Source organism: Ambystoma mexicanum, chromosome 7q, assembly GCF_040938575.1.
Source record: "Ambystoma mexicanum isolate Mex_15411 chromosome 7q, UKY_AmexF1_1, whole genome shotgun sequence".
NCBI classification, from domain to species: Eukaryota; Metazoa; Chordata; class Amphibia; order Caudata; family Ambystomatidae; genus Ambystoma; species Ambystoma mexicanum.
In genome coordinates this window covers 520397843-520413651 of record NC_090941.1, presented here as the reverse complement: position 1 = coordinate 520413651, position 15809 = coordinate 520397843, and the positions used below count along the sequence as shown (strand labels likewise).

Genomic DNA, 15809 nt, shown 5'->3' with positions numbered 1-15809 from the left:
AAGTGATCATCATTTATTATCATTGTATACCATCTCTGACCAGAGAATCGTCAAATTACAGAAGTGGTCCAAACAAATGATAGTGGTTAATAATGCAAAAAATCGATTTAGATGGTCAAAAGACAAGTTAACTTCACTGAATGATTCCATCATGAATGGTCAAAGGTTGAATGGGTTTGAGTCATATGTAGATGTACTAGATACATTTAGGAACATCTTACCGTGTACTAGCAGACATTCGAACACTCACAATCATGGCTTTGATCTTGCTCTACAACAGAGGAAAACTGCCTATAAAAGAGAGCTGCGGAAATTACGTAACTTACATCTGGTAGATAGAGATAGGGCAATTAAAGCGGCTAAATGTTCGTATCGTAATTGGGCTCATTCTAGGAAAGCTCATCTCTTTGAAATTGATGGTGAGCTCTTTATGTCAGCGTGTCATAATAAAAACTCAGCACAGGTTTGAGAATTGCTAAATAAATGCAACACTAACACTCAAGTTGTTCATCAAATCAAAGGGGTCCCTGAAGCAGAATGGCTCTCGCATTTTACCGAACTTTATTCTGACGACCACATGAGTAATTATACTTATACAAATAGATATTCCCATCGTTGGTATTTAACATGTTCTGAAGATATTGTGAAAGAATTCATCAATAAATCATCATCATCACGAGCAGCAGGCACGGATGGACTCACGAATTACATGTTTAAGCAAAATCTGCAACATTGGGCGGCTATTCTTAACACCACCTTTCAACATATTCTGTCATCCAGAAAGCTACCCAGGTCCTGGCGCTCCTCATTGATTGTTCCAATATACAAAAAAGAAGATCGCAAGGACCCTAAATGTTATCCCCCCATTGCTCTGCTGGATGCGCCTGGAAAAATATTCTCACGCTTGGTCCTAAGGAATTTCAATATTTGGGCCGCTAAGGCGCATCAGCGTGATCCTAAACAAACAGGTTTCGTTGCTGGGTTGGGGACCGCTGTTAACTTGATCACTTTGAATGCTATTAAACTGCAAGCCCAAGCAACCAGACAACCAATGTATTTTGCCTTCGTGGACCTACATTCCGCTTTTGATTCAGTTTCTAGATCTAAACTTATGAACAAACTTATCAAAGCGGAATGTCCAGCCACGCTGAGCAACATCATTTATGCTCTACATTCAGACACTGCTGTGCATATAAGACTGAACTCCGAGGGTTTGCTATCAGCTGCGATAGCGACAGAACGAGGGCTGAAGCAGGGATGTATTCTTGCATCAGCTCTATTAAATTTTTTCATCAATGATGTCAAATGGATTTTTGATAAGGTAATAGCTGATGCCCCAAAAATGAATGGTGTTGAAGTAAAAGCCCTCTGGTATGCAGACGACCTTGTACTAGTTTCTAAAACACCTATTGGTTTACAACACTTGTTGACAGCCCACTGTAATTACTTCAGCATTAATGAGTTGGTTGTCAACAGCAAACAAAAACAAATTGTCTTGTATGCACTTAGAGGATCTCGCCGAAATAAATTGGAGTGGAAAATCAAGAATACCACCATTGAGGCTGTCCCAAATTATGTATACTTGGGCCTTATCTTTGATGGCCTTCCCTCTGCACACTCCCAATTGGGTAAAATTGAACAAAAATGTACTTCAGCCATAAGCCAGACAAGATTAATCTTGTTTAAATACGGTAAATTCTCTATCAAGTCAGCCATAATGTTTTGGACTCAAAATGTAGTAGCTACTCTACTGTATGGCCTGGAAACCTAAAAAGTAATTCAACCAGTATGGTCAACCCCATAGCGGAAGAAACCTGGAGGGGATATCTGGAGGGGATACTTTTATGAATTACATAGTACCAAAGAAGTGGGTGGGGGTGGGATTGGCAGTCACTTAAAGCAAATGCATGGAATTTGATTTTCTCTGTGGACGAGGTCGAGAGAGAGCAATTACAAAAGCTAGCTCGTTGAGGGCTGGCGGTCTTAACCAACTCACAAACCTTATGTTTAAAAAAAGTAGGCAGTTATGGGCGAGTATTCTAGCTGTTCTCTTAAAAGATAGTTTGGATGTAGGTTATACCCCTCATACTTGGAAGATCTAATATGTGATCCCGATATATAAAAAGGGGACAAGTTATCCCCGGATAACTACAGCCCTATTGTGCTGATGGACGCAGATTCGAAAATGTTTGCAGGGCTAGTGCTGGAGCATGTGGTGGAATGGTGCACAGAGAATAGTATACTTGACCCCGCCAAATTTGATTCAGGAAAAATATGGGGACGGACTGTGGAGCCCTAATGCTATGTTCTATGCAGCGAATGGCATGGGGTGTTAATCACTGCCCCGGTATACGCTGCATCAATCTGGTCAATCACAGGAAGCTTTGGCTGAAACTAGGATGGGCATTCCAGGGGTTGTTAAGTATATTGACACACCTTCATGAGGAGTCTTCTATCCAAGTTAGATTGAATCAGGAAGTCACCTCGTAAACTCCCACTGCCACTTTTAATGGCCTCAGACAGGATTGCCTGTTAGCACCCCGTCTTTTCAATCTTTATGTAGCTGATGTGGGCCTAGCCCTTGAGAAAGCATTGTTGGCACCCCTCCCACCCCCAAAAGAATTGGTGGCCTTAAAATCACGTGGGCAGCCTACGCAGATGATTGTATCTTGTTCGACCACACCTCTATTGGTGTACAAAAATTGATTGAGGCCTTTAGTAAATATATTCCGTTGAACGCCCTGCGTATTAACCCACAAAGGTCTTTGATTGTGGTGATGAATAAACAAAAGAAATAAAGAAATCTTCTAATTTCTCATGGTTTTTGAATCATAATAAAACCCAGGAGAAAAAGGATATTATATATCTGTGTTTACCCATCATCACGCATCAGACCAAAATGTTTTATAGGAACTATCTTAAAGTCAAGTCTCTAAAATAGGCTGCCTAAATGAAGAAGATTGGTATAAAATATGGGAAATTCTCCCTGCTGCCTGTGTTAAAATTCTATAAAGCCAAAGTTACCCCCTGCATGTGCTATGGCCTTGAATTCTTCCCAAAGTGTGCCATACGGGAAGTGGATCTAAATGAAGCAAAGATGTGGAGAGTCCTAATGTACTGGATTCCTAAATGTGTCCCGTTTTCCGTCATACATTATGAATTGGGTATTCAATCTAAGTAGAGTAGAATGGCGAAGGTTGTCCCTTTTTAGAAAGTTTTTCATGAGTGCGGGACATAGTCTCTACAGTCTAATTAGCAAAGAAGTTAGGGAAGGAAGAACCTATGTGGGTTTCATTTATACTTTTTATCAAGAATGTCTAGCCTCATTGGAGAACTTGGGGATCGTTTTGGACACTTTATTGTCTAATCCCCAGAAAGTGAAGAAACGTGTGCTACACGTTGATTGGGCCAAGACACTAGATCTGGTTTCAGTGTCTCGACTCTATTTGCAAATCCTATCAACGCAAAAAATAGTGGGCATGACAAAGCGATATTTTACTCACTTCCCTCACAAGATTTTGAGAAATATCTTTATGTGATTCCGGCTTACTGTCCTGCCTACTAATTAAATATTGACCATTAGAGGAGATAGTCGTGGATTATTGTCACAATGTCGTTTTTGCACAGATCCGGGAGAGAATGAAAGGTTGATGCATTTGGTTATATACTGTCCAGCTCTTAGAGTACATAGAATGAACTATTTTAGTAAGGATAAGGACCAGGTCTTCCTGAACTTATTATGGCAGAAAATTAGGCATGGCAGATCTGTATCTCTAAACCTCTCTGTTCTTAGATTCTTCAGTCAACTTTGTAATTTGTTTTAAGAGACTCTAAGGAGAGGAGATAAAATGTTTGTAAAGAGCTTTGAGGGATGTCTTGTCTCTTTCATGGTGGCTCTGCCCAATATATGCCAGTATTGGTCTTTAAAAGCATGTTTGTGGTGTCAGTTCTCCTACTTCTCATTCCTTCGTGACCTTGCCCCCAACAGATATTCACCATTATCAATGAAATAAGAAACCAAACAGCATGGAACAACACACTAGCCCATCACAAAAACTATGCAATGACCTTGCAGACCAGTTCAAAAATAAAATAACAAACACCCAGAAAGTTTTAAGAGCATGCCTAAAACAGCAACACCCCCCCTTACCAGCCATCACCATAACCATCTACTAGACTAAACCACCTCCCACCAATATCGACAGAAAAATTCAACAGCCTGGTTAGCAAGAGCCACAAAGCCGGCTCCCCAGCAGACCCCTGCCCACCAGTCGTATACAAGACTATCCTCACCCAGAAAACACAAGCAGAATATTTTTTCAACCTCTTTAACCACTCACTAGCAACAGGAGCTGTGCCACCACAAGCCTTCAAATTGGCATACATCAAGCCACTCCTTGAAGACCCATCGGGAAACACGGAAGACCTAACCAACTACCAACCAATCCCAAATATTCCATACTTGGCATAGCTACTAGAAAACTACATCTACAAACAAATCCTGGCACATGTAGAAAACAAATGGACACTAGACCAGATACAAGTAGGGTTCAGACCCATGAGAGGAACGGAAAGAGCATCATTATCAATATGGGACGATCTAAAAACCAACGCAGGCTCCAATGTCAAATCAACTTTAATACTAATTTATCTATCAGCTGTTTTTGACACAGACGACCATGAAACACTCATCGAAAGACTCGAAGATATAGGAATCAGCAACACAGAGCTACTCTGGCTAAATCACGAGAAACACATTTAGATTATAAGAGTACCACTCTTAATTGCATATTCTCTAATAGTTCTGAATTTGTAGAGAACTAAATGATTAAAGCATAAGGCACGGGAATCTTTAGTCCACACATACTGATAAATATAGATGTTGACCAAATGCTTTTGGCTGCCAACATACGAACAAACTGATTTCTGAAATGGTGTTTTTATCTCTCTCTTGTTGGCTTGAATGTTCTACCAAACATTAATGTGCTGTGTTTGTCCTTGTCATGTGTCCTGCATGCAATCAACAATTTGAAATCAATTACTGCTGATATCTTCTGTTAATCATTTTTGCATCGGAATCAATTTTGGTGTGAATGTTTTTTGTTGTCTATGATGTATAAACTGTGGGTTGAATGGCAACCTTGGTTTTGATCTGATTAAGCTAAACGTCCTGAAGAAGGACTCCTAATAGTCCGAAATGCATATACAAAAGACTTGCATCTGCAAATAAATCACTTGTTGCTTTTGAATTTCTCAGAGGTGTGTTATTTCGGTGTCACACACCAGATATCCACAGACAGCTGCTACTAAGCACAAGTGAATGATGAACAAAGTTATCAAGATTCAAGAGAACGACTCGAGTGGTAATTAGGATGTGCAGCACACACCGAAGGCTGCTTAGCCTAAGTCTCTTTTTTCGCCATTAGTTCAATACGCGCCCAGCATGGTGGCGTAATAACGTGGGCTGCACCCCACTCTGAAATGCATATGAATTATAATCTAGGAACAACATTACTATAGCATCAGAAACTGGTGCCTGCCTACCCTCTCTGGCTTTCTAAACAGAACCACCTCACACAGGCCAGACACTCATTACATTTGGTTGCCAGTCTAACATAGAATTACCCACAAGCTTATGTCCTTGACCTACAAATGTCAATCTGGCAAGGCCCCTATTACTTGAAGAATCGTCTGGAAGTCGCAGAAGCCACAAGAACGTTGCATTCTAACAACGATAAGAAACTCGTTCAACCACGATTTAAAGTGGAATAATTTGCCGGAGCAAGCTTTGAAGTGTTCCAGCCCCTAAAGCCTGGAATGCAGGGGAGTTGCTAGGTCTGGAAAAGACCCGGGGCTAAGCTGATGTCAGAACTGTTGGGACTGGGGGCTAGCTAGTCTTTTGGCTGTAGCTCCTGAGATTCTATCCGGGGCTACAACCAAAAGATCAGGGGCTATAGCCCCCTTAGCCCCCCCTAGCAACGCCCCTGCTGGAATGTCTTGCCACTGGCGATCCGGACGTTGCCCTCCTCGATTTCCTTTAAGAAAGCTGTGAAAACACACATTTTTAACATTGAACTGGGTTGAACCTTTCTTTCTTTGGTCCCATTATAGTCCTATGATTGCTTTTTTGTTCTTCTGTCTGTCCTTTGTTCTATGTGAGCTCTGAGGCCAATGGGCGTGTGGCGCTATAGAAGTAATAAATAATAATAATATTAATAACAATAATAATAATAATAGCTATTGTCTACCTCAGAAAGCAAGCGCTATCATTGCTTAAACCAGATATGAACATTTTGTGAATGGTGTCTGGAGCCAATCCTGAATCCGCATCTGAGAAAAAGTCTGGGAAGAAGCCTGCAAAGGTTGAATGAGTTAGCCACCAAGTGGTTAGTTGACAGACAAAAGTATGAATTAATATAAGCTTGCGATCAGCAGCTGAGTTACTTAGTCATCCTACACACAAAATCTTATAGAACCCAATGACCTGCATCCATTTGAGGATGAGCCAGGAATGACAGTAGAAAATGCCTACCTGAAGACGAATCACAAGGAAGCTCTGCTGATCCCTGCAAGGAACTGCACTGATGGCAAAGCTGTGCCTGGTAATTGTGGTCACCTGACTTCTACCGACCAGAGAAAAATTGCCAAATGGTGATTCATTCCCTTGACCTGGCAGGCACGGTCAAGTCACATGCCTTCAATGTTCTCCTGCTCCCAGGAGCGACTTGCTGCTCAGTTCCTGGGCAGACCGACATACTGAGAAGAACCACAAACACTGATGGCACCATCTAAATGACAGCGGTTGCTTCCCATGAAAAAAACTATACGCCACCCAAAGAAACCAAATGTAACAATGGGAACTTGAGAAATCTAGTCCCTACCGGAAGAGCCACTGCTGAACACTGTCTACCTTGTATATTATCAAGGCTGCGCCTTCAAGATGTTAACCTGAAAACTAAAATGTTTAGGGAGGAAACAGACTAAAATCCCCTTTTACTTTAACAGACCACACAGACACAATTGGCCTTGTGGACAATACATTTAAGCCTGAAGCAAATATGTATAAAAAGCAGCCAACATCCTTGCTAACTGCGTAGACTCCAGATGCCCCAGACAGCTGCTCGGAGCAGTTAAAAAACAAGCTCGATACACGATCTGAAGGCTTTGATTAACCCTGTGTCTAAAACACCAGAGCCTGAAATTGCAGTCTTGTTGACATTCTCCACATACAGCACAGAGATTAAAATCTAAACAGCAATACCTGGATGCTCTTAGAAGCCACAAGTGATTACGAGACCTCCCTATGTTTGCCTCTAGAAGAGGCAAAAATCCTACGGACAACTGAGAAGCGATATTGCCATCGGGATGGAAACTCATACGTGGACACCACCTATGAGGAAATTGCATCTCCTGCCCGTTCCCGCAAGAGCCAAGGACATCATAATCACTACCTACTCATGCTTCCTGCACTTATCAGACCTACCCTGTCTGCTGCCTTAAACCTAGCACTTGTAAATTGCTGGCTGCACTACCACTGTTTGTTGCCTTTATTATTTATTTATGGTTATTTATCTGTTTCTCCTCTGCTTCGCACTTTCCACTTCTCGCACCTTCCAGCGCACTTTTCCCCTCCCCCTCGCCCATGCACTTGCACGTTCTCAATGTCACTGGGCCTAGTAAGATCGCCGTTTTGTTCTCCCCTGTTCCCCTCCCTTGCCTGGTCGCGCTCTGAAACACTTGTGTACGAGTGCGATAGAAATAAAATATCAATATCAATGCTCTCTTAAGACACATACCAAACTTCAGACCAAGAAATGTGTGCATCTCATCCCCTGTCCATGTTTGAAATTCTATGGGGGAAAAATGTTAAACTATTTGTGAAATCACAGAGAAGTTGCAAACACTGTACGTGCATTAAATCAGGCAACACCCAGTCACCAATGGTGCTAAACTATTTGGAGATGAAACGTGACGACTGAGATGTACAATGAACCACGAGAAAAACTGTCAAACCTAATGAGACGGGTGAACCAGTAGACAAATGACTAATGAGAATAGAACAATGCTGGATCATAAAACTCGCAGGTCAAATTTGAGACCTGCACAGCACTGTAGAGTGGTCATTGGTTGTACCCCAATTTGGAATGGGATCTCTTTAGTGGAGTGGTGCTATTTATCAAATGTACCATTGGGGAGCATTAGGCTTGGTGCACCAACATCCTCCAAATTTAGTATGTACACCCCATTAAGAACCAACATCCTTAGTTATTGTAGAGCTAAATATACACTACTCAGCTTCCTGTCTCTTTACACAGCCATGTAGCTCTTTGGCCCGCCATCCCTGGAAGAGTTTCAGGTCCTTCATGTTATGGCGGATAATAATCTAGAAATGTTGGTTGGTGCCGGAAAGTCGCGCTACCTCTCTAAATTCACACGTTTAGTATATTTATGTCTTTATTTGCAAAATGTCTGTGTACACCATAAATCAATCATTAGCATATAAATAATTAGGTGAGCCTCTTGTTCAGAATTTATTATCGAGATCCAGCCGACACGTGTTTCGACATTGAGTCGTTTTCAAGGCCAAAAGAGTTAAAGATTTGTTATCTCTTAAATCACCATTACGTGCGCGCTATCCTTGCTTAATGTGAAGTTTTCCACAAAAGTGTATTGAGCCACCCATCAATATCTCTGTACTGCTTACTCTCCTTATTGCTTGCAGTTACTTCCTGAAAAAATCCTGCTTCTAACGGATTGATCCGTTCCTTCCTCAACAATGATACAGGCGTTATCCCGGGTGCTGCACGCTGTTGCACCCGGGATAAAGCCCAACTCAATGTTGAAACACGTTTTGGCTGGAACTCGATAACAAATTCTGAACAAGATGATCAACTCATTATTTCTATGCTAATGATTGATTTATAGTGTACACAGACTTTTTGCAACTAAAGTTATAAATATACTCAAAGTGTGAATATAGATGTATAGTGCGACTTTCCCACACCAACCAATATTTTTTCTTAATTCATATATAGGGGTTATTTGTGGGTAGACCCCTTGGCTCGGAAGACGCAGCCTGCCACACTACATATTTCAAGCAGCCTAAGTGCGCTCATCAATGGTTATACCCTCACTTTTAACCTATTTGCATGATAATATTCCAGCCTTCCTATGTGTTTGGAACGAAGAAAGGATTCTACAGCCAAACCACTCTAGATGGCTACCACTACTAAGTAAAGGTAATAACGCTGCATGTTTACTGCGGTGCGCACCCAGACCCAGTGTACTGCACTGTCAGTGAAGGAACATTGACTCTTCTTTTTCTCTGTAGACTTCAAGGCATTTGTCGCACATGATCTTTTGCCATTAACTCTCGGACGCATTGCTAATTTATTGAGACTCTTGCCAGTACGGCACCCACACTTACTCTATGAGCCAGCATTTTTTCCTGGCCATATTTCCACACTTGATCAGACAAACAGTAGTGATCCGCTGACTCTACTATAGTGGTGGATTTTTATGTGTTTTTGGATTTTCCTGTGAGCCGCATATAGAAATTAGTCTGTACATGCTCAGTAACTGTAACACCTGCAAACTCTACAGTAATGGCCCCTCCAGTACAGTCCAACCAGTACATTGGCATCAATGCTGGACATCTATCCTGGTGGATCAAGTGTGTTTTCCTATTTCATAACAACTTCACTCTAACAACAGTTATCTACTGCCTCAACGTATCCACTGATCCATGCGCCCCTTACCTCTGGTTCCTTTAAATAACCAGGATGTGTTTCTCACTATTATTCTCAAAGGGTCATAAGATTATACTTCCACCTGCATGCCGTGTCCCCATGCAGATTAACTGGGACCACCTGCATCCCAAGATTGTCAAATTATCTGGCACCAGTATGATACATTATAAGCACCAACAATGAGAAGCTGTGTTCCCAAGGACTAATATCCCTTGCCCTTTTCAATAAGACGTGCTTCCTAGAGAACGTTTCTACCTATGGCGCCAACATTTTCTACAGCCTTACAGTCCCGCCAGTCTTCTATTTAGGCCCTGCAGAATTCAGTGGCCACAGAAAGAAATGTGTGCACATAGAGACATAATTAGTAGGACAACCAATGACAATTGTGTAAACTATATGAGCGACAGAGCTTGCTCCTCAACGTGAAAAGTCTTATTGTTCCACAGACAAGGACAATATTGTTGGGGGGTACATCATGACTATCACCAAATGCTATATAGTACCAAGAGTAAGCAAGCAACTGTGCATAAATGATTTCTATTGCTAAAGTATGGAATGAAAGAGGTGACGGTCGCATAAAATGTTTTCGAGACTGAATGGTTTAACAGGGTTGTGGAATATTTTACGGTTTAATGAAGTGTGATATAAGAAACCTCATAACAGACAATTCACACTTTATCAGAGGAAACACTTTCATTTGGTTTCTTAAAAATAACTATGTCATGAATCTAAAACACATCTCTGTCTGTTTGATGTTTTCATGCATTAGCAATGCCTTCAAATAGTGGAGGAAGTTTAGTTCATTATCACAGACTATGATGGCACCCTACAAACCTAGAGAACAGCCCTTCTCAGTTACCTTCCATTAAATGGACAACTGCACCTAACCCCCAGTTCCAGCCCTTCCATTTGGCACAACAGCATCCCCAGTGACTTCACATGAGTCCTTCTTACTTGAAGATCTCTTCTTGATGACCAAACCCACCAGTGGACAATCAAACATAGGAAACGCCACTGTTGACCTCTTACCTTGCAAGGTACCAAACATTGTCTGCCCGTGGTTTTAAATTGCTGTGAATAGTGCAACCCGAGGGCACAAACATTCAGCTTGCCTTCAGAAAGGCTTGAATGATTCCGAAGTCAAGTCCTATCTTTAACTTTGCTCTCCATCTTTAATATGGGGTCCTAAACTTCCCATTGAGGGCCGCGCACAGCACGAGGGTGGGTATCCTGCACAGGACAACAGACTCTGGTACTTCCATTGATTCCTGAAAAGGACTGAATCCCGTTTGAGCACATATATGTTCTGAGGTAGCCCCCAGGGTTATGAACTGTCAAACATGGTTCTTGAAGTTCTCGATTGACCATTGATTTTATTCTAAACCCTAATGAGCACGGTCACTCTATAAGAACACTCCTAGAGACTTTGTGAACGCTCTGCTGTAAATTAAATGAAATAAAGTATATTTTCACCAGACCTCTGTGTGGATATCACTTTATCCAGAGTAGTACTATTTCCCCAACCCCTAGTCTACCCCACTCACCACCTTAGAGTTGAACTTGACTGTTTGACTTGTCTCCCACTAGATGAGCCAGGGAAGACTTAAGGGTCAGCTGTTGGCTTAGGTTTGAGATGATAAAGCCACACCCTAAACACACGGCTCAGAGATTCTTCCAGAGCATTGGAAAGAGGCTATAGGGTGCACGACGGAGAGAGGCGGGAACTCTCATGTAACAGTCGACCATATTGAAAGTATGGTGGTTTATTGATGTAGTGTTTTTGTCACTTCAGGATAGACAGCGGCAAACCACACACTAACAATGATCCCAAACTCCAAAATAGATAATTGTGCCAATTTTCAAACATTCTCACCAATATAATATTTTGTTCAATTCAAGAATTGAAATTAATCATTGCTATCCTTGAATGTAGGCTGGGACTCACTTATACATGTAAAACTAACTTCCCTTACACTCAAATCTCAGGCACCCCTGATCGCTTGAATGATCCCATATTGGCAAAAATGAGAACCACTTAACCCAATCACCTGTAATCAGCGATCATACTGGCAGGATCCATCAGGGTCTACTTACCTTAAACATCAAAGCATAAAACACAAAACTAAACAATGAGCATGACCTAAGCGCTTAATCAATGCCAGCTCTTCAGCCTATAAGAACATCTGGATTGGCATTTAAGAGCACAAACAAAACCTCTTCTTGATATTGGGTATGTACAGTTATCACTTTCTTCTACAGCGCTACAAGGTGGACTCCCAAGATACTTATTTCAATATCATGGAAGCCACTGACAAATTCTTCGAAATGTGGTCTACCCAATCCTTGCATGGGAACACTACACCCTAAACCTGCTGCATGCAGACCACATTATCATGCCAGCTAAAGAGCTAGCCTCTGCCCTGAACTAGATCAGGCAGAGGATCCAGCAGCCATATCTCCTTTTTACTCAGTCACAGATCAGGGATGTCATTTCACCAATATGCCAGGGGTAGCGGAAGTGACATCACATGGCCCTTGGCCTCTGATGACATCACAGGAAGTGGTGTCATTTGACCCCACCCTGAAGTGACATCACGGGAAGGGATGGAACACGACCTTTCAACCCTCAACAAAACAGGAAGTGGCATTAAAAAGTATTGTTTCTAAGTACACTTCAAAAAATATGTTTATATCACTGTAAAGTGATATACATTTCATACAAGAAAGGATCGCCATATGTATCGTTAATATCAGTGCATATAGACTGATATTACCCGTCACTGTGAATGCAAGCAATCGTCCAAGGCCAAATGATAATGATGTGTTAGCACTTACGCTTAAGCGCATTCATATAGAACACATATACATACAATATAACTTAACCTGTGTTGGTACTCATTTATCAACCTCAGCATGATGAAAGGCTGAGTTGACCTTGCTGGGAGTCGAACCTGCAGATCACACACACATTGCAGCAGCCAACGCTCAACCCACTGAGCTATCTTACCGGCTATCGCTATCAGAAAACTAGCCACTCCTTAAACAAAGAGACACATGCTGCACAACCCAGGAGCCTCAAATTAAAATTAAAAAAACCCTTTTTCTTTTTTAGGGGTTGCAAGGGAGACCTCAGGGGTCACAGTTGCGACCCCTCCTGGCGACCCCTAATTGACCTCCATGACCAAAGTGACTTTGCAATGCAAAAATACACTTTCCACTGCTCTGTGAATCAGGGCGCTTGTCTCTGGATTTGGGGAAATAATTATATGTTAGGCTAATCATCAAGAGACTACACTGCTTTTACAGAAATCACAAATACACCCTGGACGACGAGTCTACCAACCTTTTCAGATGTAATGGCAAAAGAAAATCAGGGTTTTTCTATTTTAAATATTTCAGCGAAAATATTCTATAACAGGCAAATTCAATAGACTGAGGTGATTTAAAAAATTACACATAATTGACAAGTTACTCTGCACATGCTAGTCGTGCATTACTTGTAATGAGTTAATGTCCATAAACCGAAAGAAATAACCAAAAAAATAGCAAATCTCCTTGGAAACCGAGAAATGAATTTCGGTGAGATATTCTAAATTGCAGAAAATAACAAAAGGGGTTGGGGAGGATTATTTATAGATTAGGGGTGTTTTGGAGAGATAACGTGCAAGTTCAGAGAGCAAAGCACATTTAAAGCAATGAAAATGCATTGGAGATTAAAAAAAACAGATCCATTTGCAACAGCAACGTAATGTGTGACCTTTTCGAAGCAGATCCCATTTTTCCCCAGCCGAGATCTAACACTTAAAATGAAATGTACCTTTGGAAGGCGGTGACATCGCTCAGCTGGTTGCAAAGAGCAAGGAGGAAAAGGGGAAGGATACGCCACATGCCTCAAGACCTCCGTCCTTCGCAGCCAAGAGATGAGACCCACTGGGGGCGAACGGCGACGGGTCTCGCGATCTTTGCATAGAATTGATTTTTTTTTTAGAAATGTTTACACAGTGGTTAACATTTAAAATACTTTGCCCTCTGTCTTTGTGAAACTTGTAGATCCTGCTGGGAAGTTGGTTAGTGATGTTTTGTTTGCTCTGAACGGCGGCCATTTTATTGATCTGGAGGTCCCTAATCTCTGCTGCAGATATAATAAAATAATTTCAGCGAATTTAGAGGATGGTCAGTTTGCAATTAAACAAATCTATCCAGCTGAATTCACTCATGTAAACATAACCTAGCAATGTCTCGTGTATTTCTATGATAAGAGTTTGGGCCTGAATAACAAAACGCTACACAAACACATGCATTGCGTCTGGTCCAAAAGTCGTGTGTACTGTCAGGTAGATAGCTGTTGCATCCTATTATGTAAATAAACCAAGCGTGGAACCTGCTCCTGTTTATTCATTCATGGGTGCAGTTCCAGAGAACTTATGTGGGTTCCTGCTTGTGTGCATTACCAATGGTGCTTTCTCAGGTATTACTTCTGTCCGGCGCACTAGTTTTATTCATGCTTCGGAACTCGTTCCAAATATGAGCAAATGGCCTCTGTCATTGGGCCCGGGGTGAGGGACCGCCTTCCCCCGGCGCTAGCGCTCAGTGGAGCAAGAAGACACAGGAGACCAGTGTTAACCCATCTTTACTCTCCAAAGTTCTACATGGTACTGCCCTTTCCCGTGCCTCCCCTCGTCACTTCCTTCTCTCCCTCTCCTGCCCCCGCCGCATCCCGCCCCCTTGCCCCGGAACCAAACTGTCAACATGACATCCCCTCAAATTAAACAGATACCCCAACGGGGGTGCAAAACGTCCCTGGGATGATGAGTCCCAACCCATTTCTTCAATGAGACGTAGCATTTTGTTTCTAGTCCATTGGGGTCTGGAGTTCTCTGTCTCTCTCACCCTTCTTTCCTCAAGCTCACTGGAGTCTTCCCCGCCAGAGGTGTCGGGGTGTTCTCAAGCTCTGTGGTATGAATTGTCCATTAAAAGCTCATCAGAAAGGTCCCCTCTCCCACAGGACTACCATGAGATGGTTAGTAGAAACCTCTTGAAGTGTGACGAGTTCCTGGTGGTGGATCTATGGTCGCCCTGGACCGTGATCATCGAGCCCTTCCTTGCAGTGATCACTAGATGTTCATCCTTGAACAGAGCTGTGTGTTTGTGATTTTGCGGCTGTTTCACCATCACAATCTCTCCGGCTTCCAACGTGGAGTCCCGAGCTTTCCTGCGCAGTTCCGCATATTCCTTCATTCTCTGCTTGGCAGTTTGATTGTGATATCTTAGTTTGTTGTCATCGGGCCGCATGATTTCTTGTGGACCATGCTGTGGCAGCCGGTGCAAACATTTCTCCCAAACATTACCTCCGCTGGGCTTTTCCCTGTGGAACTGTGGGAAGTGCTCCGATAGTCCCTGAGTAGCTAGCCGGGCCACTTGTAGTGCTGTTTAAGATTCACCATGAAACGCTCGATTAAGCCATTCGCCTTTGGCCATAGTGGCAGATCTGGTGATGAAAGCCTATGTATGCACTGAAGCGCTCAAAGTCCTGGCCGGCGAATGGGGACCCGTTATCCGTTTTACTCTACTACGGATGATATGCGGTCAAGATGAGGTCCATGACTGGGATGACATGGTGAACTGCCGTGGATCAAACTAGCTGCGCCTCTGGATATCGAGAGTACTCGCCCATTATGGCTAGGACATATTTCCCTCGTTCGATGGGAAGTCAGCTGTCGCTGCTTCTCACACACCTTCCGGTAACTGGGACATTAGTTGTGGTTCTGGGTTTCTATTTGGTGTGATGAGGCAACAGGTCGGACACTCTTTTAACACCTCTTCCACCAGCGCATCTAATTGGTGGAACCAGAGCTTCTGTCTCAACATGCGCTTTGTGGGCACAATACTTCTGTACCCCTCATGGGCTAGTTCCACCACTTTCCTTCGGAGTGAGGCCGGGATCACCATCTTATGTCCTTTTAGTAGTAAGTTGTCTTCAGACAAAGCCAATTCCTCCTTCACCAGTAAAAGTCTCTCTACCTCTCTCCTGACGTCCTCTGATTTGAGGCGACTTCTTTC

The 15809-nt window shown here is 42.5% G+C and overlaps 1 protein-coding gene across 1 annotated transcript in view; it reads right to left on the bottom strand.

Annotated features, from left to right (window-relative positions):
* Positions 1 to 13703, bottom strand: part of CPB2 (carboxypeptidase B2) — a 298149-nt gene extending 284446 nt beyond the window's left edge. The window contains exon 1 of the mRNA XM_069640447.1: positions 13567 to 13703. Within this exon, the coding sequence (XP_069496548.1) occupies positions 13567 to 13637 (71 nt within the window). The 5' untranslated portion in view covers positions 13638 to 13703. The remainder of the gene's footprint in view (positions 1 to 13566) is intronic.
* Positions 13704 to 15809: the final 2106 nt, after the last annotated feature.